The sequence below is a fragment of the Cyprinus carpio genome, chromosome A14 (genome assembly GCF_018340385.1).
Source record: "Cyprinus carpio isolate SPL01 chromosome A14, ASM1834038v1, whole genome shotgun sequence".
NCBI classification, from domain to species: domain Eukaryota; kingdom Metazoa; phylum Chordata; class Actinopteri; order Cypriniformes; family Cyprinidae; genus Cyprinus; species Cyprinus carpio.
Genome location: NC_056585.1, coordinates 19,741,160 through 19,767,679, shown reverse-complemented (window position 1 = coordinate 19,767,679; position 26,520 = coordinate 19,741,160). Strand labels below are relative to the sequence as shown.

At 38.4% G+C, this 26,520-nt stretch overlaps 1 protein-coding gene across 4 annotated transcripts in view; it reads left to right on the top strand.

Moving 5' to 3' along the window:
• Positions 1-26,520, top strand: part of pcdh1b (protocadherin 1b) — a 151,022-nt gene that overhangs the window by 78,057 nt on the left and 46,445 nt on the right. For all 4 annotated transcript variants that reach the window (XM_042770165.1, XM_042770167.1, XM_042770168.1 and 1 more), the window contains one exon: positions 14,439-14,658. In XM_042770165.1, coding sequence (XP_042626099.1) covers positions 14,439-14,658 — 220 coding nt within the window. The remainder of the gene's footprint in view (positions 1-14,438; positions 14,659-26,520) is intronic.

Sequence of the window (26,520 nt, the reverse complement as noted above, 5' to 3'; positions counted from 1 at the left end):
TTTATCACAGCAGTTATACTTATCTGCAATTAAAACTCTTCTTAATTCTTGGCTTACAGTCTGTACTCTGGGACGTGGTGCATTATGTCAGCCTGTCATTCACTGAGATGAAAAATAACCCTCTTTCCTGATAAGGTGACCCTGTAACTTTCTGAAGTTCTGGGCTTGCCAGATTCTAGGAGGAAGTTGGAATGCTGGCAAGTTGGTTTACCATCTGTACCTCAAATGACAGCGTCTTGTTTTTTAACCAAACGCTCTAAAACGAACAGGACTGAGTTCCATAATTTCCCTTTAACAAATTAGAACCTCTTCAAAATATGAAACCAATAACATCACTTCCAGTAAACCCACTGGAGGCTTTGGAAACACTAGCCAATAAATCACACAGCTCATAATTTGCACATAAACATGGCTGTAAGTCTCTGGCATATGAGAGCTGTAGGGAGTCGCTTCATAATTGTGCTAATTATCATTGAGGTTTCGCTGGTCACTTGTTTGTTCATTAATCTCAAGGCATTTCGGGAAATGAGCAAATGTGCCTAATCAGGAAGTAGAAGCTAAATACACATCCAAACCCGCACACACATCATGTTTTCTGTGGAAACACAGTCTGACTTGATTAGCAAGAGCGGTCGATATCTTTTGATTGTTGGGTTTGCAGTAGCAGGTTGTTTTTCTTGCTCCGCTTTCTCTTTCCACTCTCTCCTTTTTCACAACAGAAGTATTTAAAAGGGTGTTTTTCATTACTGTGACATTGCTTTTCATAGACACACACTGTCCTGTCCATGCCATCTAAATGCAATTCAGTCTTTTAATTCTTTTGAAACAAAACACAACATTAAAGGGTCTCACTGAAAGCAGGAGTGGACACAGCAAACATAAGTATCTCATACCAATGTGCTAACATTGGAAAATATAGCACTTAAAACAAACAAAAGGTGTACGGTGTGAGTGGAGGAGGCTTTGTGTGCACATGGAAGAGACCGCTGCTTTGTCTGAGGTGCATAAAAGACTGCTTTGTATTCTGGAAAGAGGTCCTGAACTGTGGGTTCAACTCAGATGCTTGTCTAAGAACACAAAGAAGTCTCACACTCTTTTTCTCTCTCTCTCCCTTTTATTTCTTATTTCTTTGCCGCCTCATAGATATGCTTCTACCTTTGCTCACTAGCCACAAAGGTGACATCTGGGAGAGAAAGAAAAAGTGAAGCAAACAAACAAAAACTTCATTTCTTTTATGACCAGAGCAGTTTGTCACAGGGTGTACAGACTGTATAATCTTCCGTTCAAGAGCACTAGTTCAGATAATTCCATTAAATGACACATCCCTCTGTTAAACATGCATCGAGTTTTGCAGCAACACGTTCATGGACGCCTGAAGTTTACAGATGGGTCTAAGCATCTTGACATGCACCATTTCTGTTTGTGGAAAAACTAAATTCTACTCCATTCTGAAGCATAGAGCTTTGATCATAGTAATAGTTTTATATTTGTTGACATGATGTTCAGCTGAAAGCATTATGCCGCTGAAACTTTGTAGCAATCTAGATGTAGATCTGAGATGCGGTCAAAGATGACTGCTAAAGCATGACAGATACTGTTGTGTGTATGCGTGCCATCGGGTTTACAGAGGGCTGAGATAAGGCTCAACAGAAGCCTTATTACAGTGAAATGATAGTGCCACTGCTGATGAAGCGCTTTGAATAGTGCGGGTATTGTTTTGAACTGTCGGTCTCCCACGAGAATGATTATTTTTGCGCATAAGGAAGTATGAGTGTGTGTTTGTGAAGTTACAGCAGTAGTTCTGGTGAACACACACAATATAGAGATGATAAGCAGCTTTCATACCGTGTGTGTTTGTGAGATTGCTTACATGTTTGTTTGTCTGTGTGTTTGTTTGTCGTCTCCTGTTTCTGTGGAATTCTCTACTGTTTCTTGGTTTCAGTATGTTAGGCTAGTGAAGAAGCCGTGTTGCATGCCGAAGTCAGGCATTCCGAACAGAATCCCACATATGTAGCATTCTTTTTATTTATTTTTTTTGTCAGAATTCCTTTTGGGATCATTACATCTGTCATTGTGCAGACAGTTTCCCATCCCATTGCTTTATTTCGTTGCTCTCTCTCTCTTTGTGGCTTCAGCTATACAGTTGTTCAAAAGTTAGTGTTTACATTATTAGAAACATTATAAGAAATTGTAATAATATTTCACAATTTTATTGTTTCACTGCATTTTTATCAAGTAATGCAGCTTTGATAAGAATAAGAGACTTCTTTTAAAAATATTACCATCCCCAAATGTTTGCACTGTTTGTTCCAGCTGTGAATGTTTTTTTTTATGCACATTTTGGAAATTTGAGTTATTATTTATTTATGGTTTTATTTATTATTTATCTTGTTTCCATCTAGAATTTTTATGCAATATCCCATAATTTGCATTAAAAAAAAATACAAATAAAAAAAACTGAGGATGGAAAATGACTTTTTGGCTTTGGTTTCTTTTTGACAGTAGCATGTCATCTCTCAGTCCCTGCCAATGTCGCCCTCGCTCTCGTCACCAAACCCTTGGCTCTGTCAGACATGTTGTGACAGGTACAGTATTCCAAAAATGAACCATTTAACATTATGTAACCATCTATTTGACTGTGAAGAAAACTTGATATTTTTGCTCCTCACAGAATCTGTGTTTCAGTATAAACATACCTTAGGCTACAGACACAAATGAATGTTTATTAGTTTTCATTTCTTATGAACTCTTTGAGCTTCATTTGTTCAGTGTCTATCGCTTCTTTGCATCTTTGTGTGGCCATTTTGAAATGCAAAACAACATAGTTTGCATTCTGTCCACTTAAATACATAAACAGTCATAATGAAAGGTGACGTCTGCCGTGTGTTTTGTAAAGCATTAAAAAAAAAAAAAAAAACTGTGTCAGCAGTAACTCGCCATGACCTCACCGCCTCCTCATTTGCCTATCCAGAAGAACACAGTCCCGTATTCATATTTCAGCTGGAGGAATAGAGAGTGGATGTCTGTAATTGTGTTGGGCTGCATTCGCCTGCCTATTGGCGTCCGTAACCTCTCCTCTGAGCATAGAGCACCATCTGTTCCCCACTCACTCTGACACCAGCACCATGTGTACAGATTCATCATTCTGCATGCAAGTGCACAGAGAAAGAGAGATAGAGACTCGGAGTCTCCACTGAAACCTACGTCAGATATGTATGCAAAGTAACTGGTTCTTTAAGATCAGATATTCCTAACCCTGTTCTGCTGAGCTTCACAAACAGACTGAGAGATTTTGCATTTGTGGAGGAAGAATGAGCGGGTTGACTAACAGAGGGAGATATTAAGTATTCTGTCCCCTGGCATTGCTTAGATCAGTGGTTTTCAAACCGGTCCTGTGCATTTTCTGTCTCCCTCATCTATCACACCCGATTCAACTCATCAGCTCATTAGTAGAGACTGCAAAACCTGAAATAGGTGTGTCAGATAAAGGGAGACAGACAAAATGTGAGGTGCTAGGGGTGCTTGCAGGACTGGTTTGAAAACCACTGGCTTAGATGACTTAGATAAGCACTTCTACTTAAGTAACTTTTATCTTTTGTACTTTAGGGTACCACCCCAGTGACAGCATTGTACCTTTTGTCTGAAAGTGTAGCATGCAGTATACGCACAGTCGAAACATAGCCTTTCAAAGTATACCATTTGAAGGAATGTGTGAACACATGTGGTTGACACATGCACACTAAACAGTTTCATCCTCATCCATTGTCTGTGCTCTTTCTCTCCAAAAGTTATGAGCGATAAAAAAAGTCTTTGTACTTGTGTGAACTTCAGTTGTGGGTATATCTAAAGCCCCTCACAATGCTCATCAAAACACAGGCATATACTGTAGACTAGTGTTACCATATTCAGTAGATTGTTGTTGTTGTCTCCTCTGTTTCTTTTGTAACTGTGATACAACGTTCTGAGGCAGTGTTGCCACCTTGTGGAGAAATTAATTAGTGCAAAGAGAGTATGCACAGTTAAAAAAAATCTTTTTGCGCAGTTCACATTACACACGCTCTGCTTGTACCAGCATATGCATAACAACCAAAGTATACTTTGGTCTTAAGAAGATCAGAGAGAAACACATGCTAAAAAACTGGTCAGCACTGGCTAGTGAGCCTCATTCGGTTACCAAAAACATCTTTCTCCATTGAACACAGATTCCAAATTAGCTGCATACTCCAGTGTGAACTCAAAAACTTCTATATTTGGCAGACTTTAAATTGCGTACTTCCAAGGGAGTCCTGCGCTAACTCAGCAACTGCCTTTGAGATGAATGCTAATGCTAACGGTTTGCTTTCCCCAGGTTCTATAACCCATCTTGATGCAAACATACATGCACACACACTTAATCATTTGTAGGCGCTCGCTCCCCTCTGTCCCGCACGCAGAGAGTGGGCTATATTTAGCGTGTACAGTGTGATAAAGACTAGCGCTGCAGGCGGTGGAGTAGTCGCCCGTCATCCTTCCTGCCGAGGCCACAAAGAGAGAGAACGGGAGAAAAAAAATGAGGCACTGGCAAGAAAGTGACAAAGAAGAAAAGCACCTTTAAAAAGACACAGCAAGCATAAAATAATGAAAAGTGAAGTAGAGGGGAACGCAAGGCATACAGACACATGCTTCCTCTTTTTCTCTCTCTTCTTCACATGTACACATCAACTCATCTGCCTTTTATTTCCTCCTTCCTTCAAACACCTTTCATCTTCCTCTCCATTTGTTTGATATCAGCACATTTGAAGGAATAAGAAAAATACCAACGGGGTTATGGTTAAGCAGTTGGTTCCACTTATATATTGAAATTACAGTAAATTTAATATATATCCCATCTCTTTTTTCCTTGATATTTCTTTCTGCTTTGAATATCACAACAACCCGTGAATGTCCCAGCGATGGCACAGTTCCCATAACAAGTGGATGCTGAAGACCTGCCAATGTCTTTTGCGATGCCCATGAAGTCGTTCCGCTGATTTACAGGCATCAGCAGCAGAACACACACACACATGGCCCTTTACAAAACTGCCTGAAGCCTATTGCCTCATTGCAGTAGAGGCCACAGAAGCAATTATGGATGTTCACCTGCATCTGCTCAACTATCCTGTAATACATTTCCTGACATGAGGTCTGTGTTTAGTCTAATTCAACCATTAAACCTTGAAACTTCTAGCATCAGTGTTCAGTTCTGCTTGAGTGACATTGCCCATGACATACATTTAAAAGTAATTTGAATCAAAGCAAGCACTAAAGTTAAATCTGAAATTTTAAGATTAACTTCAAGCACAGCTGTGTTAGTTTAAGTTTGCCTTTAAATTACCCTTGGATGTAACCTGATCTTTAGATACGTTCATTTTCACCATTTCAGTATATGAACATGATTAACCTCTAGATTAGAGAATGGTGGTAAGATCCATTTGTATTATTATCCATTCTTGCCGCAATCTATTAGGCCATATATTGACTAGCAGTCATTTAGCTTTAAAACTCACACTGTGTGTGTGTGTGTGTGTGTGTGTGTGTGTGTGTGTGTGTGTGAGAGAGAGAGTGTGTGTGAGCGTGTGTGTGTGTGTGTGTGTGTGTGAGAGAGAGAGAGAGAGAGAGAGAGAGAGAGAGAGAGTTAATCTGGTTTTATCTGTGTATTGCCAGCAGCTATCTGATAGCAGGATGTCTAGCTAACAGAGACCGCCACTCAGCTCTTTTTACAAACACTTACCAACACCCACCCACACACACACACACCCTCTCTCTCTCTCTCTCTCTCTCTCTCTCTAAAATGATCTCCTGATTTCCTTTAGAGGAGTAAGAGGTTATAGTGTTGTTTGTGTGTGTGTAGAGAGAGAGAGAGATACTAAGAGTGTCCGGCTGATTAATGTCCTGCTCGAAGAGAGGGAAGGAAAAATTGAAGCAGAGAGGGAATCAGGGAATGAGAGGACCATGGGGAGATGGAGACAGGAGCACCAGAGGAAGTGACCTGCCTCCCAGGTCTATGCCGCTTTCTGTGAAAGTCATACACATTAACACAGCAGTGGCCACTGTGAAGGTGAAGCCACAGAGTCTAACTAGCTAAAGCTGAAATCGCTTACGATTCCCACATGAGATCAATGTGATAGAACAAAGCATTTAAGCACTAATGAATGATTTAGACCTACTGTTCATCATTTAGTAACCCTCAGAAAGATGTTACTATGGTTACAACAGATTCTACTCAGTGTTACTACTGCGAAACCATAAATCACAGTCATTTTTGGTGTTCAATACAAATAAAGCTCTATCAGCTGCAAATGTAGCCATTGTTGGAAGGCACTGACAAGTACTGACCCATGATACAACATTTTCTGTACAGTAATTTTAATGGTATTTTGGTAGAAACTATGGTTATCATGGTAATTATTATTATTATTTTTTTTTTTTTGCTAAAATGTTAACTAAAATGTTTCCACACATTATAGTTCTGTTTCTACAGACTTCAGCCCAAATCCATTTGGAATATTGGCTAAATTTGGTTAATTTGTTGCTAAACACGCTAATGCTAGTCAGAGGCCTGTCGTTTGGTTGAGTGTTTTTTATTTTTGTTTTCTCCGCGACTCTGATGTCCTTCCATCAAGACTCTATCATCCCTTCCCCTCTTGAAATAAAAATCATTTACACATACAAACACACACACACATACATATCCACACCAAACCTGTCTGAAAATACTGAGGGCTGTATATACCGTCGGGAATAGATGACTCAATCGATGTCCTTCAAAGAGACACAGTGACTGACTGCTGCTCATCACTTTATCTCTGTCTTTTTCACTCTTCTTCCATCTTTATTTTCCTCTCTGTTCATCAGATGAAGAGACGGGCTAAAGGAATGACTGATTCAGAAAGAGAGTGAAGGAATTACTGAAGACTGAAGGGTCACCATGTTGGTAGAAATATTTTTGGACCAGCATAAGCAGGGTTGCTTGTGAAGCTCTTGGGTACAAGTCTGATAGCTCAAAAACTTGTAGTAGCAAGCTAAAAGCCTATGGTTGCTTCAGCAAAAGCATTTTTATCTCACATTTGCTTGTTAACACTATAGGTTAGATTTAGGGTAGGGTTTAGTGTATGTTGGTGCGTCACATTCAAATGAGGTAGAGGACATTTCATATTTGAAGTGCTACTATACACTAAACAACCTACATAATGAAACATTGCCAGAATCATTTGTATCTGATTCATGTAGAACTGAACATGATTTTAATGCCAGTTACTGGATATCTCACTTTAAAAGGGTCACAAAATATGCAAGAAACAAAGTAATGTAATTTTGCAGAAATGTCACCACAGACATTTCCCCAAATGATAAAGTACACCAAAAACGAAACATAATTACAAAAGGAATCAATTTTATTTGTGCGCTGTAATCCAATTACGACAGGTTTTACAGCATGTTCATTGGCTCTTGCCTGCTTCGTCACAGATTGTGACATGCCGTGTTTCTGGTGTGGTGTGTTTGTATATGTACAATATCTATGTTTGAATAAGAAATGCGCACCTTCACGAGTGGATTGGGATAATAACCTGGATAATATTTTCAGCGATTAACAACTTAAATTTAATTATTAACTTAAATGCTCTAAGTTATACCTCACACAAAACTATTGTATTCTGCCAGAGAGGACTGCGAATGCAACGCATCGTTAATTGGACTACTTTTAGTACTGCTTTTGACATTTTTGCAATGAATAAATTATTGTGATTGCACTTATCTGTCAGCACTTATCTTTCTCTCATGTTTTTCGATAAAATGAAAGTCATGTTTTTCGCTTATCGATAAAATGGAAAAAAAAAAAAGTCATTGATATAAATAACCTAAAACATACAGTAATACACCCAAGTTGTAAAAAATGTAAGTTTTGTGCTTGTAAAAATTACACACTAAGAACGTTGTAATATATCCTAATTGTACGTTTCAGCATCAATCAAAACGTACAAATTTTTTTTACGTTTTGTGCTTTTAAGCGTTACGTGTTTATTTCAGAATTCTTTGATAGTTCGAAAGAAAGCAGAAAAGACAGCATTTATTGAAAATAGAAGCTTTTTGTAATTATGTAAATGACTGTTATATTACACAGGCCTATCAATTTCAGTTTCAGATCAATATTAATTTCAGATAAGTTTATGTTGTATTTATATAATATTTATTTATTTATTATGTATTTTTATTTATTTATTTGTGTGTGTGTGTGTGTGTCTGTGAACCATCCCTTAAATTTAATTTGTATTTATTTATGATTATTATTATTATTTTTTTATTTTTTTTGATGATGATGTTACTGCTAGCACATTTCTATAATGAAATGCATGTTTCTAAAATATTTACACATGACTTCTCACCCATCACCGACTGTGACTGTATCTTTCATTTTGTTTGGTGGATTTGAGTTCACACGGATATTGGAATGAACATATTCTGTTTGATTCTTAGGAGGAACCAATTGTAGCAGAGCTCAGGTGTTTTAATACCAGTTCACAATCGTACCCCAGATGCCTGTGTGTGTGCGTGCGTGTATACTCGCTGATCGGAAATACCCTTGACACTGTTACTTCCAGAGTAATCTAAACTGAGCTGATAAGTGTGTGATTGGCATGCTGCCGTTGTGTTGCCAGCGATATCTGAGCGTTTGAGAGCTGATATGTTTGGTGCACTGAGGCAGTAAATTAAAAATATATTCACAGACAGTCTTGATGTTTTTAAAGTTGATTTGTTGTGTTGAAGTGAAATTTGGGGGCTGTGTGTGTGTATGTGTGAATATGCGAGCATCGCTCTACCTCAGTTAGTACTGTAGTGTATCCATCACAGACCTTTGTTGCCATGGCAAACCTTCAGACCTGTCACCCTGTGTTGCTTTTAGCTGCTCCTCAGGTCATGTGAAAGGAATCCAAATGATAACACAAACGAATATTGGTGAATATTCTGTGTGTGTTTAACCATGTGGACAAAACAAGGCATCGTTTGATATTTATAGTTTTTTGAATGTTATTTCTGTAATTCATTTTTAGTCATCTTCTCTTCTAGTCTGACCGCTCATTTCCATTTGAGTTATGTTTAGTAGGTCACACTTTATTTCCATTGGAAATTTACATAATGCTCATTTACTTTGCAAAACAGATAGGCTCCATCCATGACGGTGACGAAAACATGCATTTGAAGGCATGATAAAATGAAGTTCTCTACAAATTCCTGTGGATTTTGATACCTAATTTGACATGGAAAAATGACAATCTGCCCGCCTCTCTATCACTAAGACAGCAGCACCATCCGAAATCTTCCCTCCCTCCTTAATCAATCACATACAAAGCATGTCTTTATGACCGCCTGTTAGAGGTTGTTAGTCTTAAATCAGGTGATGAGGCAGCTGCTGTCTGCTCACATCTCATCTCTCTAATCCACAGGCAGGGTTTAGACCTGGGCCGTTGGCTTCTAGCTGAATACGACACACATGCTAATGTAGCATTAAGAGGCAGTGGATAGAAAGGGATGGAGTGCAATGGAGCTATAGAGAGTAGAGTGTTGTCTTCCTGCTCCTCAGGGGAGGATGTATCTGCTGAAAGCCTCCAAGAGTGCAAATGAGTCTTCACTCGATTAGAAATGATGGAAATATAAATAACATTTAACATCGAAATATCAACATTCCCAAACAAAAAAAAATCAATAATCACATACTATACTATTCTATTCTATTCTATTCTATTCTTTTGCATATTCTGTAATATATTTATATATGATTCATATAAATGTACAAATTTAGAATAGAATAGAATAGAATAGAATAGAATAGAATAGAATAGAATCCATTCAAGTCCATTATTTCTTAAAGCTGCAATCGGTAACTTTTGGGGCTCGTGTCTGGCGGAAGAACATTGTAGCCGGAGCTACTTCTCTCCAATATAAACAAAATTCACCGCTCCCGGCTCTTCTGGTCCAATCAGCGCAGGGCTGTGCCACAGTGTTGTTTTGTGTTGAAAATGTAAAAAATATATATAATGAGCAAGTACATCATGAATCCATTTTCCAAACCGTGTTTTTGTCTTATCCTGAATCACTACGGTACACCTATCATAAGTGTTTATATTTGGACTATTTTAGTCTGGTTGGGGTCGGCAATGCCATAGATGTAAACAGAGAGAAGTAGCTCCGGCTACAATGTTCTTCTACCAGACGCGAGCCCCAAAAGTTATGGACTGCAGCTTTAAAATAAAAACATGTATAAAGACATTAAATATGGTAAGTTTTAATTTCACATTCACTTTAAAAATCAGTTGTGTGCCATTCCCACCCGATCATATGAATCACTCTCTTCATAATTTATTCTTCTCCTTATCTGTTCATCTCACTCCGGCGCCTCAGCATCTCCATCCCTCATAATCACTGAAATCACTCCCACTTTCGTCTCCCTGCACTCATCTCTCTCTACACATCTCTCTGAACAGGAATCAAAGCTTTCCTGCAGTCTGAGGACTGGTGCAGGTACTTGAGTCCCATAGGTGCTTTTTCCCAGTTAACCAATCCCGTCCTCCGGCATAGCTGTCATTCCTTACATAACTCAACCCTGGCACTTGCCCTCTAACTTGGAACAGAGGGAGGGAGAGTGAGACCGACAGAATGGGGAGGGAGGTTAGTAGTGGGAGCTGGTTTTGTTTGTTAGTGAGTGTGGTCTTAGCTGGGGGCTAAAATAGTAGATGTACACCAAGAAGGGGAACAAAAGCAGCTTTTACAGAAAGTACAGAGAAAGAAATTCTCTGCACACACACACACACACACACACACACACACACACACACACACACACACACACACACACACACACACACACACACTCTGCTCTCGAAACCTTCTCTATATTCTGTTACATTCTCTCTTTTACTCACCTCAGTTTGAGAATGAGATACAGGAATCATATTATCATAGGAGCACATCCACTGTATCAACTCTCTATCTCTGTGTTTGTGCGAGAGGATGGATTATAGTCTCACAAAGTAGCCCTTCAGTGTCTTATCATCCCTAATGGACAGAGAAAACTAATGAGGAACAAAATACAATGAAACGCACACGCATAGATATAAATGCACGGATCCAATAAGCTCAGAGCTGCTCATCTGGTTTTATTCACGTCCTCTCTTATTGAACAGGGAGAACAATAGAGCAGCGTGTGTGTATATCCATCCACACGCACCCACTGGAGACTTTGCACACTTCTGTTTATCAGCGTAAGAGGATGGCCAGCCTCATAGCAGATACGGCGAGTGGTCTAAAATGAATCCCTCAGCAAAAACCCCTGAATAGAAGTGTTGTGCTTTACACAAACGTGCACTGTATGGCTTATCTTTAATTTATCTGGAGCAGAGAAGATGAGCAATGTGTTAAAAAAGACAGGCCAAAGTGTTACAGGCAGCAGCTGAAGGTTTTGAAGCCTCTCTTGAGCCTTTGCGTGGATCGAGATGGTGGAAAGCTCCACTAATGCCCATCTACCATTACATCAGATGCACTTAAGGCTTGGCTAATTATCCCCAGCTCTTCCTTTTCCATTCATTATATTTAGCAACTGCAACACAGATGCAATAAAGGTGATGTGTCCTCATTAATGGACTTTACGGAATATTTTTTGTTGTTGTTGTTTGTTTGTGTGGTGCAAATTTCCGTTCGCCCATGCTGAAATTATGTGTGATATGTTGCAGCATAGACGTATTCAGTTGAAAATCAGTGTTAGTTGAACTGCTCTTGCATAATAAAGCAACAAATCACCAAAGCTCAGAAGCTATACTGTTTTGTTTTGTAGATTTTTGAGTTTATTACAGATATAACCATTATTTATATACTGTATGTAAAATAAATTGTAACAAAATAAATAAGAAAGTAAATTAATAAGAAATTAATACTGTTATTCAGCAAAGACACATTAAATTTATAAAATGTGAAATATATAGTGTTACACAAATTCTATTTGAAATATGTTGTTGTTTTTTAAACATTTTCCATTTATCAAAGAATCCTGAAAAAAAGGTATCATGTTTTTCTCAAAAATATTGAGCAGCGCAATTGTTTTCAACATTGAAAGTAATAAGCGATATTTATTAAGTAAATCAGAAATCAGAATATATTATAATGATTTCTGAAGGATCATGTGACACTGAAGACTAATGAAGGAGTAATGGCTCACATCTCAACAAAATGCATTTTACAATATATTAAAATTGAAAACATTTTTTCAATAATATTTCGAAGTTTTATTGTTTTTATTTTACTGTCTCATGGGAGATCTTTTTAAAAAACAATTTGACTTTTATATGGTAGTGTGTATGAAAATAACTTACCTCAGTCACATTAAACAATTATTCACTGAGTAATATAGCTAGTTAATTAGCTTAAATATGTTTTTTTTTTAGACTTCATTTCATGTGTAGTCACAGGTGTGCATACAAAAGTAACTGATTCAGTCAGATTATCAGTCAGCTGTGTTTTATAAAGAGTCATTCTATTTGTTTGAAGGTAAGACCATCATAAAATCATCTCGGAGCAGCTGCTGTGGCTCGAAATTGTGCTGAACTCTGTACAGCAATTACAAATTCATAGAATTTACTGCACTTTAGAAAATTGCAATTACAGTAAAGCAGACCTAGAGTGATGACCCCCTGTCGAACAATAGTCATCTCCTTCAGCAAACATAAAAGCATCACATTCACAGCAGTGCAGTCATACAGTACATCCTCTACACAATGTTTATTAGATCTGACAACAAAGAGTTAAGCAATGGAGGCACTTAAAGCCTGGACGGCAAGGTCATCTCACCCGTCTTGGGAAATGCTTTGTGTTCTCCAGTAGTCCTTCATTGTCACCAACAGATAGTGTGAGTATAAGAGAAGTACAGTCAGTTATTTCTTAGTGTTACTTTAGGAGTTTCTCCTCTCGCTCAAAACAATTTACATGCGACACAAGCAGCTTTGGGTGTTCAAAGCGGAGTATTGCACAAGAACATATTTACCTTGTAAAAATAAACAAAACAAACAAATCGCAGCTTAGCTTTCAAACCGAATGTGTGGAGGTGAAGTGGAGGCTGAGAAGTGGAAAGGGAGGCAGAAATGAAGCAGTTGTGTTTCCCTGTGGCAATTCCACAGCATGGTGCGAGGAAGGAGAGAGAGAGAGAGATTGAATAAAAAGACATGTGGTTGAGGAAGATCTCTGTATTATTGATAACAGTGAGAGGATGAGTAGAGTTCTTCTACTTGTTTTTACTTTCTCACTCCCTCTTTCTTTCTCTCTGAAGGTTTGTGGTTTGTGATTGGTATGTGGAGGGTGGAAGTGCTTCGGAGAGCTGGGTGGCTGACAGTAGTCTCTGTCGAGCTCCAAATGCCAATTTGCGAGCTGTCTCATTCCATCTTGACGAAATGTTCTATTCTCTCGTCGGTGCTGCTGGAGGGAGGGGTGGGGTGTGAACTGGGCTTCTCCTGTGGGAGAGCTCTGGCTTCTATCATCCTTATCAAACCTGGCTTCTGCAGTCACACTGGATTTAGCTAACACTTGCTTAATACACTCCTCACTGAGCCTTAGGGGTGTGTGTGTGTGTGTGTGTGTGTGTGTGTGTGTGTGTGTGAGAGAGAGAGAGAGAGAGAGAGAGTTTGGGACTCTGTATGTGTTACTCCGGGATGTACAGCCAGCATGTGCCGAGGGATTTGCTCTTGTGAGGTGATGCATACATAGTTAGACGTAAGGGAAATAATGTATGTGCAACTGAATGGCTGTGTATCATCGTAATGACTCGATTTATGATTTCTACGTACATTCATTTTTATCATTTTATTTATTTTATTTTTGTATTTACAGCAAAAATTATATAATTTTAATTTAACTTTAAAATATTTTATTTATAAAATGTATAAATTAATAATAAGCTGACTGATATTAGACTCAATTCTAATATAGAGTATATATTTTTACATTTTCTGGGGAAAATGTGTGTATTTTTAAGATCTTGTTAAATGGTGTTCTGGAATATTGATTGAAAGTTGCTTACTGACCAAAGTTTAAAGAGCCCACCGCCAAGTCTCTATGGTATTTCGGTGCCTCAATATATATTGAGCTCCTCCTTAGGTTTTTAACATCAATAAAGCCTGATAGCTTAGAAAATAATAGCACACCTTGTTTCAGTAATATGCATAATTTATTATAATTCATGCCTGTGGCACAAATGGTGCAGAATAAAGTGTAATACCTAAAGTTTAGCATAAGGTTAGAATGTGAGCTAAAACTGATATTTTGTGATATTTTTTTTTTTTTATTCACTCTACATAGTTGTTCCCTTGAATTACATCGAAAGATGTCATCAACATGCATACTGACCTTTGACCTCTCTCTCTTTCTCTGTCCAATCACAGCTCCCGCATCGCCGAGTGACCTTCTCCACAGCCAATCAGGCACAGGATCTGCAGGATCCCTCTCAGCACAGTTACTATGACAGCGGTCTGGAAGAGTCAGAGACCCCCAGCAGTAAGAGTTCTTCAGGACCCCGTATCGGGCCCCTCGCCTTGCCTGAAGACCACTATGAACGAACCACCCCAGATGGCAGCATTGGGGAGATGGAACACCCCGAGAATGGTAAGAAGAGGTGGTGTGCCCCCCTCCCTTGTTATTGTCACTCCATCTACTCTCTTTCAGAACAATCTGTTTAGACCTTCTACATATTGAAGACTTTTTTTTTATTAATTTTTTTTTTTTTTTTTTTTAGAAATTGCTGGTAATGAGCTGCACTGAGCAGTTTACTTGTACACCCTTCATCACACACTCGCTTTGCTTTAAAACAAAAAGTTTTACTAAAATAAGGTCAATCGGAATTCTTGAGCATTGCAGAAGTTTTTTTTATGTGACCTAAATGTCAGAATTTAAGCAAATTAACTACTGATTTGAATATTTTTTCCATTAAAACTTTGTGAGCGTTGTCAGCATGCATCTACATATACCAAACACCATTAATTCCTGGCAAGATATTGAAATGACCCAGTCATATTAGCACACGCACACCAAGAAGACCTGATATAATCCTCCTCCGATGTAGCTGTAGGGAGCAGCTACTTCTCATGAAGTGAGGGAGGCCGCCTCTCCTTTCTGCCCGGGTGGAGGTGCTCCCGAGCAGGCCAAAAACCCTCGGCACCAGACTCTGAGAGGGTGGAAGTCATAGCCAAAAGGCAGGCTGGCAGTGAAAGCATTTAGAATTTCAATTACTGTGGAATTCATTAGTGCTGTGTATGTGTGTACACATACAGCATAATATGCTGGGTTCAATTCAAGCTGAGCTCAGTAAACAGCACTTGATGTTATTTACCAGAAAAATCAGTTTAGACTTGTCTTTCCTTGTCTTGTTACACTAAAAGGGTTTTAAAATACTTTTTACTTACAAATCAAGATGCATTAAATTAATCAAAATTGACAGTAAAATTGACAGTAACTTAAAAAAAAGATTTCTATTTCAAATAAATGCTGTTCTTTTGAACTTTCAATTTATCAAAAATGTGCAATGGTTTACATAAATAATAATAATAATTAAACAGTACAGTTGTTTTCATTGATAATATAAGAAATTTTCTGCACACCAAATCAGCATATTAGAATGATTTCTGAAGGATCATGTGACACTGAAGACTGAAGTAATGGCTGCTGCAAATTCAGCTTTGCCATTGCTGGAATAAATTACCTTTAAAAATGTATTAAAATACATATATATCATTTTAATCAAATAAATACAGCTTTGGTGAGCATATCAAAAACATTAAACAATCTACCAACCGCAAACTTTTGATAATGCATATCCAATTTTACAGCTTCATTGTCATGATACACAAAACATAAAACTTTAAAATGACCTTAACATGAAAATACCATCATTACAGCACAAATAATAAACAGGTATTGACAGGAATTTTTTTAATTAAAATTATGTTTAATTTTGCTTTTAAATCAAATTAGAGTCAAATACTTCCTTTGTTAGTGCCTTGCAAAAACCTCAATTGTTTTTATTTTATTATTATTATTATTATTATTATTATTATTTATGCCACAGTGTCCCACAAATGCTTGTTTTTAACCTGGAATATATTGTTAAAGAGGTCAGAATGCATGGAAAGAGACACAAACTAAGAATAGCCGAAGTATCAGCTGAAGGAAGGAATCTTAGAGAAAAAGAAAAGAAGTATGACTGAGAAAGTGAGGTGGACTAAGGCCTAAATGTCATGGCTGTCTTCCTACATCAGTGCTTTTACTGCAGCTCCAGGACTGTTTGTGCGTGTCTGCAGGGAGGGTCACCTAGACAGGTCACACTTATGGCATCTGTACACACACAGCTGCACGTCGAAGCCTGTGGCAGGTGCCACCAACCACGAGAGCGCACACACATGCAGAGAAGTACAGTATGACGTTCTGTGCATGCAGAAATGAGGTCAGGTGCGATGGGGCGTTTGTCAGGATTTTCAACATATTTGCCCGCCAGTACTTCCTTGGGATGTGTATATATGGGTGTGTGTTTGCGTATGTTATCATTGGAGACAGACTCCACTTGTGCTTGTTGACCCTGACAATGGTGCTTGTCTTCATGAATTCCTTCCAGCTTCCTGGGGTCGACATCTCTGGCGCTGAGGGGAGAGTTTTACTGTACTGCTTCACATTGCAAAAAAAACACAATAGAGCTAATAAAAGAGTGGAGATCTTAAAATAAATAGTCCCAGCGAAATGACTTTAGCAGCTGTGAAACGCAGCAGTGCTAGTCTATAAATACAGCTCTGATCTTCAAATGAGCTCTGCTTCATATAGCCACTATGGATAATGCATGAATGTAATGTGTGAAAGAGGGCACGGTGAGTGTGGAACGATACTTTGAGGCATGAAGGTGATGGGGCAACTGAGTTAGCACAAATGCACCATTATGAGTTCTGCATGGCAACCTGTAATTTGCCTTATGCACCTTTTTTAAGAACACAGTCAAAACATAAGAAATGAGGGAACGTGCAAGACAAGGACTAATGTCTCTCAGATATTTATGGTACATGGAATAAAGCTGTTACCTTCTGCTTCCTTAAAGGTGAAGCATGTAATGTATGCGCTACTAGCGGCACCAAACAGACCTGCAAAAATAATTGTGAACCAGTTTCAAACACCCCATCTGCCATTGGTCAGGAAGTTTTGTTCCAAACTCACCACAGTCAGTGACTCAGACAAACAGTTTGCAGTTCTATTTGGTGCCACTAGAGACACAGAAATTACTAGCATTCACTTCACATTGGAAGTACTGCATTGGAAACATTAAAGTAGATGTTCACATGACAGCAGTGCCCTTCTTATCTCACATTTGTGACTTTATATAACTGTTCAGAAGTTTGGGGTCGGTACAATTTTGTAAAATACTTTTGAAAGAAATATCTTATGCTCAGCATTTTGAAATATTAAGATTTAAAATAACTGTTTTATCATATTTTCTTATAGAATTTATTCCTTTGATGTTGAAGCTGCCATTACTCCAGTCTTCAGTGTCACATGATCCTTCAGAAATCATTCTAATATGCTGATTTGGTGCTCAATAATATTTTTGTGAAAACCATGATACTTTTGTAATGTTATACATGACTTTACTGTCACTTTTGGTCAATATAATGCATCCTTGCTGAATCATTTTATACAAATAAATAAATAATTAAAATAAAAATCTGACTGACCCTAAACTTTTGAACGGTATCAATATTGAATGGTCACAATATCTCGCAATTAATTATTATATGTCACATTGTGACTTTATATTTTAAAACTGCATCTTTATTTCTCAGAATTAGTGATTTTATATATGGGAATATGGCAATGTATCTCCAAAAAAAGACATTATATCTCAGTGTAATTTTTTTGTTATTTATTTATTTATGTATGTATGTATTTGTTTATTTTAAATTAATAAATAAAAACATAAACAAGAAAATAATAAATAATAATAATAAACACATTTTCATGAAAAATGCAATTGTGAATAAAGTAATTCTTCCCAGTCAGATTTTCTAAATGCATCCTCTATCTGGCATTTAGACAAACAGGTAGACCGGCACCTGATTTCAAGCCACTGGTTGAGAGGCACCACATGCTGCACTTCTCAGATAAAGAACAATTTCTTTGTCAAAATGCCATAAAACTACAGTGTTTACACTCTTTGGGGAAATCAACCCACGAATGGCTTACTTATAGTTGTCTCTGCAAATTAAAAACGCATTTTAACATTGAAAAATACTGTGCACATCAAATTTAATTAGGTTCGGTGTGTCACTTTACAACGATGTGAGCATGAATAATTTGAAGCTGTGTGTAACTTTTTCCATGTTGAAATATTTTCTATAATTCCACTTTATAGTGCAGAGACGACTAAAAATAAACCATTCAATAAAGCAGGCTGTTTTCCCCAAAGAAGTGAAAACTGTGACTTTGTGCTGATATATTGTCTTGTTTGTATGAAGTTCTTAACCAGCCAAAAGATGTCTATAATTCATATTATCTGGAGTCAGATATCCACTGGTGTAACAATTAAATACATTAATAAATTACTGGTCACTAACAAAACATTTACAATGATATAATGAAATGCTGCATCTACCAAAAAACTATGCTAATCAGCTATGAACCCAATTTAGAGCAGAACTATTTATTTGTTTGACCAATGGCAGACTGGGGGAGTGTTTGGGGAATCCACATTGTTTGTTTGTTGTTGTTGTTGTTGTTGTTGTTGTTGTTGTTAGTATTATTATTGCATTCCATTTAATTCCACTAGTATCACAGAAATTGTGCAGTTTACCTTTCAGTAATTCATTATACGAATATTGACAGATTAAACCATGGTATTACAAGGGGAAAAAATGGTTCCTGAATTTGCCAGATCTGTTTTAGAAATTCACCTTTATTATATCCCAATAAGAAAGGTTGAGGATAAAAAGAAAAATAAGATATATCGTCATGTTTCCAAATACAGTCTTTTGTATAAGATCATTAGAAGTCAGAACAGGTTGTACCTGGTTCCACTCTGTTCCAGAGACCCCTTCTAAAAAGACAATGCCTCAGTTTCAGTGTTTTTCCCTCTTTATTCTCTCTGTTCATTGCTCTGAGAAGAGAAGGACTTGGAGACTTACCAAACCTGTCTAAAAACTATCCATTTGCTTGATATGGACATGGAACAGGTTGTCTTGAAGTAGATGTTGTCTCTCTGATAGGCTCTGAGTTACTCCTGAAACAGCAAAACATCACTTTTGCTATGGTTCTACTTATAGCTCATATTCCATGAGGAAATTCACACTAGTATACAGTTTCATCATTAAAAAACTAACACGTAGAGTGCTTGACTGGATTTTAATGTGCTTTTGCTAGCTTTTGAAATTATTATTATTATTATTATTTTCTATAATGTTGCACTAATACTATGAAACCAGTGTTTGGTAAACCAGTAAGTGTGTTGCCAGGGTGAAAGTTCCTATCAGCAGCTTTGTTAAGTTTTGCCTTGGAAGTTTGGCTCTGGAGAAATGGCGTGATAGCCAACACGGTGGTTGTTGTTTAGCTAAGCCACTGACTGAATTTGCTCTCTTCCTCTCTCCATCCCTCTCTCTTACTCCATCTCTCCGCTGTAGCGTGCTGCTCTCCAGCTAAATGGAATCATCTCCGTCTGATAATGGAGTGTAATTCCATTACCCCAGCTCAGCGTCCCAAGGGGGGGCATTTCCGGCCGACACCCCCTTCTCTTCCCTAATGTTCTCATTTCCCCTGCCTAATAGAAATGGATGGGTCTGTGGGTCTTCTCTGGGAAAAGTGGGCAAAAGCGGGAGAGACAATGGAGAGAAAGAGATACGGAGGAATAGGGGATGGAGGTGAACTGTTTTGGAGAATAATTTGACGGAATGAGCCGAGATGGAAAAGATGAAACGAGCTCAAAGCAGAAAGTGATTATGCTGTAAATGCCGGGAATGGCAGACGTGTGGTTTGATGTCATCTGTGTGAGCGAGTTCCAGAGTATTCATGAGCAGTTATGGATCTATTTGAATTTCTCTCTCTCATCTCTCCTCTAAAGACAGACCTAGTGTTCGTAGTAGCCGACTGGTAATGGCTTCCACAAACAAGCAAACAAATAAACAAATAAACAAAAAACAAACGAACAGTCTACACATCTAAACAGAAGAAAGGCCTTTTGAACATCTGTGCAGCTGTCAGGGTTCATTTCTCAAGAGCCTCTCAAAGGCAGCAGCAGAGCGCTCTAACGTCGCACAAAGCGTCCATTACACCCTCGTTTAGGAGAGCAAATAGGCTGCCGTTCTCCTGCCATCACGCCCATATCAGGGGAAATGAAGGCAATCATTCGTCTCAAATGAGCAAACAAGCCATCCCCATAATGGCGACATCCAATCTGTCCCGTACCATTCAATCAGGCCACTTCTTTAAGCTGGAAAACAGGAAAATTGTTTTGACGTTCTAATGCACTGAACCGCATGTACACACAAACATAAAAAAAAGAGAGATCTGAGTTGTTTTTAATGCTTCTCACTAATCACAGAAAGCATTTATTCCGCTGACAATTTGTCCAGAGATTTTGCAATGGAAAACATTAATTACACAGAAATGCAACCATTTTAAATGATTCGAGAGACAGGAAATTTCATCTCCAGTCAACGTCTCAACAAGAGTCTTCAAAAAGAAATGTGCAATAATATGTAGAACATTTATATTAAACGCAAAGCTTTATTTGTGTAGACTGGGGTAATGCGTTTATGATTATGTCTGTCATGCACATCCTTTAATTACAGACTTTATGTGGCTTTCCTTTAATAATCATGCAGACACCAAATATTCTGTATCACTCCTCCCTCTGCCCACAATTCCACTCATATTTATTTAATCCAGCACATCAAACCATAAAAAAATCAACATAACTAAGCACAGAAAGGCTAGCGTACTCTTGCGCCACGATTCAAAATGTGACTAACTGATCAGATCATTTAATGCCGAGAGAAATATGCACCTTGCCACTTTCTCTTGAAGCACTTAAAGAGCTTTGTACATAGAGGGCGCCATGGCAACCCTAATTAAAACCTGGAGCTGGAGTTAAGGCAGTGGCTGGGGAGGTTATAGACACAGAGGAAGAGAATTCACAGTTTGGTCAGGAAATATGCTTGAGTGTTTACCACTGTCTCCTCGTTCCTCTCGGGAAGGCCTGCAACAGTCTCCTTGGAGGTTTAACCCGCTGACCGCCCCCTGAGTGTTGAACCTTAAGACTAAAGGGAAAACAGAGTAAAGCAGAACTGAAAGAGCTTCATCGGGGGTGTGTTAATCAAAAGCAGATGTGCTTGGATGTTCTGGAAGTGTTTCCCACACACACAGTCTCTGTTACTTCCTGTCCCCACTCACTAGTTTTCCAACCGTGACGTTCTTCTTTAACACAAAGTGACACAAATCTGTTGTTAAAACTTTCTCTCTTTGCGCTTGACCCCCTCCTCAGTGCTTTATCTCTCTCTCTAGAGTTTCCCCTTCATCGTGATGTGTGTGACTGTGATTATCAGTCATGACTCCACTCTGACAGGCGCTTGTGGGGCAGCTTGGGGTCTTCACTAAAATGAGCAACCACAATGCACCCAGGCACTGGGTCATCTCGTCCTGCTCAACCCCTGAGGAGAACACACATACATACACAGCTGTGTTTTTCTGTCATGATGGGCACTTTCTGTTGACTTCTATTGTTTTATACTGAGGGAATGATAAAAAAAAAAAAAAATTTAAAAAAACTAAAAAAAAAAAAAAAAAAAAAAAAAAAAAAAAAAAATATATATATATATATATATATATATATATATATATATATATATATATATATATATATATATATATATATATATATAATAAAAATAAATGAAATGAAATGAATGAATGAATAATTGTAAGATAAAGTTTAAAATCTGAAACAGTCACATTGTGAGATATAAAATCACAATTGTGACATATAAAGTTATAACTGTGAGATATGAAGTTGTATTTGCGTTACAGTGTATGTATACTTTATATCAGGTATGAACCCCATTGTGTTATATAAATGTACAATTATGATAGGAAAAAAAATGAGTCAGATTTTGAGGTATTGATTCCCAATTATTATACATAACGTTGCTATGATGAGAGATCTCACATTTTGAGATCACAATTATGAAAAAAAAAAATGCAATTGTGAAAGATAATCACATTTTGAAATATGAAGTCGCAATTAGTAGAAAAAAAATGCAGCTGTGAGATAAAGTAATTTTGAGATTAAGTCACAATTATTAAGAGATGAAAAGAGAAGAATCACAATTGCGAGATATAAAGTCACATTTTGATATATAAAGTTGCAATTATTAGAAATGAAGTCAAAGTTATTTTTTGATTTTCTGTACTCAGAAACATATACTGGCACATACATACTGTACACACTCACAACTTAATTGGGATTGTGGGAAGCTTGTGAAAGCCCAGTAGACTATGGAAGTAGATCTAATGCCTCCACAAATTATATAATAAAGTGAACACAACCACACTAAAACACACACACACTCTATTACACACACACACACACACACACACACACACACACACACACACACACACACACACACACACACACACACACACAGAGATATCCTTAGATTTTTTAAGTAATGCTGAGCACTTGTTTCCATACTGAATTTATCCTCCCGTCTCCACGAGGAAGAAAAAGTGTGTGTGTCTGTTTTGGACATTCCTTAGTTCTTCTTAATTAGCTGTGCTGCTTTGCTATAGCTGATAGATGAAAGGCTTGCGCAGAGGAAAAGTGGGTGATCTCCCCCACAGAGCCCTGCTCTCTTTCTCTCTTTACAGCCGCTGTAGTGGTCCCTGGTCTCAGAGCTAACAATGGATGCCGACGAGATTGTTAGTGCCTTTGCTAGATACACTCTCAAACCTTTCTACTAAAAAGCAGCCCATCAAGACTGCAGGGGCAGGGCAGGATCTTATCAGTTATGAACATTAAATGCTGGTCCATTACACAGCAGTTTGTTTGAATTTTTGTAAGTTTGTAAGTTTTATTTTTATTGCTTTATTCATTTTCTTTGCACATCTTAGCAGCATTAGCTTAATCAGTTGAGTGAGTTAGATACAATAAATAAATAAATAATTAACATTCATTATTTTATCAATTCTATTGGATTCACTAGTGCTGCAGAAACCAAACACACTTCTACATTTTAATGCTGGGTAGAACCGGCTGTAGAGCTGGGACAGATATAGAGAGGAGGGAGAGAAAGCAGACAGCAAGAGAAGATTCATGGAGGGGTTTATTTCAGGAGTGCAGCTTGTTTATTTGTGCTTATTTGACGATGGTCTGCTGTTCTACAGTAGAAAGCAAGAGATTGAGTCCTAAGAGGAGAGAAAGAGAGAGGTGTGGTTGCTTTCTTGCTTCGCCCAGAGCAGTGCATTGTGGGCCGCTGTTGTAAATTGGAGCAAAGCTGGCAGACAGGAGCTCCACAACTGAATCACAACAATGACTAGAGTGCTGAGCACTGCAGTTCTACTGCAACGAGAGAACGACAGGGAGAGAGAGAGAGAGAGAGAGAGAGAGAGAGAGAGAGAGAGAGAGAGGTGGCCGTGGAAAATAGGACCGTGAATGTGGAAGTATAAAATCGTTGGAGTCTATACAACCAGTGTGTGTGCTGCTACCCCTGCCTCTTCATCATCTAAGGATCCCTGGGTCGTCCCTTGCCAGGCTGTCTGACAGGTGCAGTACAGTGAACTCAGTGTCACGCTGTAATTGTACATCCCTGTTATGTCAGCGTGTAATTGAGCACACAGCCTGCAAAGGGCCTGCCAAACACACACACAAGCACACACACACACAACACACACACACACACACACACCTCCGAGTCAGTGAGCAGGACATCACTAACATCCCATGCTATGCCTTTATCGACAATGACAAAACACTGAGGCTATACAATTTACAATCGCAGATAACTAGATGGGGGGTTTGTTAAGAGCAAAGGATTCTGGGAACGCTGCCATTGTGTTTAATGGCTACTGACATTAAGATGTAACTTATCTAATTAGCAAATGTGATGTGAACTCATCTAAGTACGGATTGAATTCACTCTTTCTTTCTCTCATTCTCTTCTTTCCTACCTTAATTATCTCTCCATTCTCTGCACGCATTGATTTTACTGTGGTCTTTATGTCTCTTTCTCTCTCACTTTCCAACCCCATATACTCTTTCTCTCTTCCGCAGACCTGTAACCACACTCGGCTCCTTTCCTCTCTGCTTCCGTGCTGCTCTGTCATTCCGGTTTAGAAGCCGATGGCAGGTTTCTCCTCCGAGAGAATAACCGCCGTAATCATATTTGATCAGGGAAATCTTAAGTATTAAATATCTGTGGCCTAGCTTAAGTAACTAGAAGCACTGTGGCTCTGATATATGGGACTGTAGGCTCTCCGAGTTTGAGTTCCGGCCGTCCGAATGAAGGTATTTGAGATGAGTATGTGAAGGTCTCTGGATGTAACTGGATATGCAGTGTATATGGATTATGATGGTATGGCAAATGCACTGTCCTCTCTCACATAGAAAAATACATTTTAAAAGTTTCTCTTTCTTGGTGTTTGAATTGGAAAGGAGAAGTCCTTTTATCTAATTTGTTTGATTAACCAAATATGAAGTATGAATTATTTATTCACTTCACAGGATCTGAGAGCTTCTCACAGTGAAAGAATAAGGTGGATTTATTCCACTCTCTCGCACATGCTGAGGTTATTTATGGAACCTGGTTTCTGCCTCAGAGTAAAAAAAAAAAAAAAAAACTTAATATCTCACAATCGTGACTTTATATTATCTCACAATATGACTCAATGTCTCAAAATTGTGACTTTATATTCTACAATATGATTTTATATCTCACAATATGACTGTATATCTTAAAATTGTCAATACACATCACAAAATAACAACACATATCAAAAAAGCAACAACATAACACACAACAATTACTACAATATCACACAATATGACTTTATATCCCACAACTGTGCCAATATATTTCGCAATATAACTTAATATCTCAAATTTATGACTTCATATCTCACAAGTATAACTTTATATTTCACAATAAAATTGTATACTTCAGAGTTTTGACTGTATTTATCACAATTATGACTGTATCTCCCAGTGCAGTTTTATATTTAACAGTTAGACTGCATTTATCACAATTATGACTTTATATCTCACAAATGTGACTTTACGTCTTATAACGTCCACTTCATTCCTCACAGCTGTGGAATTGTGACTTCATCGCCCACAACTGTGGCTTACTATTTGTTTATGTTTCTGTACATTTATCTTGATTGTCATTGTAATCGAATTCTGAGGAACTTTCACATTTCACAGACTTGGAAATAGATAGATAGACACTAAGCAAGTTCTTAGTGCACAGCTCAAATTTTGATGGAGTTTGTTTTTGTAACAATTCACCTCACATGTCCGGTTTGCTACTTTATACTGTATTTGCAATCCTTAGGGGTCCATGCTAGTCCCTACTAGTGCAGAGGGAATTGCAGCTGCCACTTTTGCCAGCTTTACACCTCGCTCTGAGAGTTAGCGACTACTGAGATCGCCCCCTTTGTGTTTAGTCCACTGAGTTAGGCACTGTTGCCAGGTCCGTGGCCAGCGCAGGGAATTAGCCACCACGGCCACTGCCAGTTCAGAGAGGAGCTTAGGGAGTTAGCCCCCGCTGCGTGTGCTACCGTTGCCAGGCCTGCTGTTTCCCGAGGGACTGACAGCTACTTCTAATCTAAAGGATATTGTTGTTGTTGTCCATCAACTTCAGAGGATGAAGCCAGCTAGGTGCCTCTCAGAGGACTAGCCTGATACGCACAAGCGCACACACCTCCCATCCCAGTGGTAGGGATATGGCTTCTTGTTTATCTCCTGTCCTGCTGGGGCTCTCAGCTAGCGTTGTCATGGAAACGGGGCCCTGGTGGGTGAGGGGGTTTGATTGAGCTGCAGGGGTGTGCCTGAAGCTTCGCTGCCCACTTACCTAACCAAGTGTCTCACACATGCACCAGTAAAGATAGGTGTACTCATAAAATGCCTCATGCTGTCTATACTTCATGCCATAGTGTCTCAGTAGGCGGTAAGCTGTTTCCAGATATGAAGAGCTCTTATGTTTTTAACCAATGTCACCTCACCTGTCCCAAGATCAATACTGACTCTTGGTGTGAAGCCTGACTCTGTCTCTCTCTCTAACACACACACACACATCCTCTCTTTTTGCTCTTTGAGAAAAGTAAAGTTCAATCTTACTACAGTCTCTATGTTTTCCTTCCACTCTAGCAGTAAATTGGGCTTGATTAAGCAGGTAATTGAATACTGCTTTAAGTCTCCAGTAGAAAGACTTAACACGTGCAGAAGTG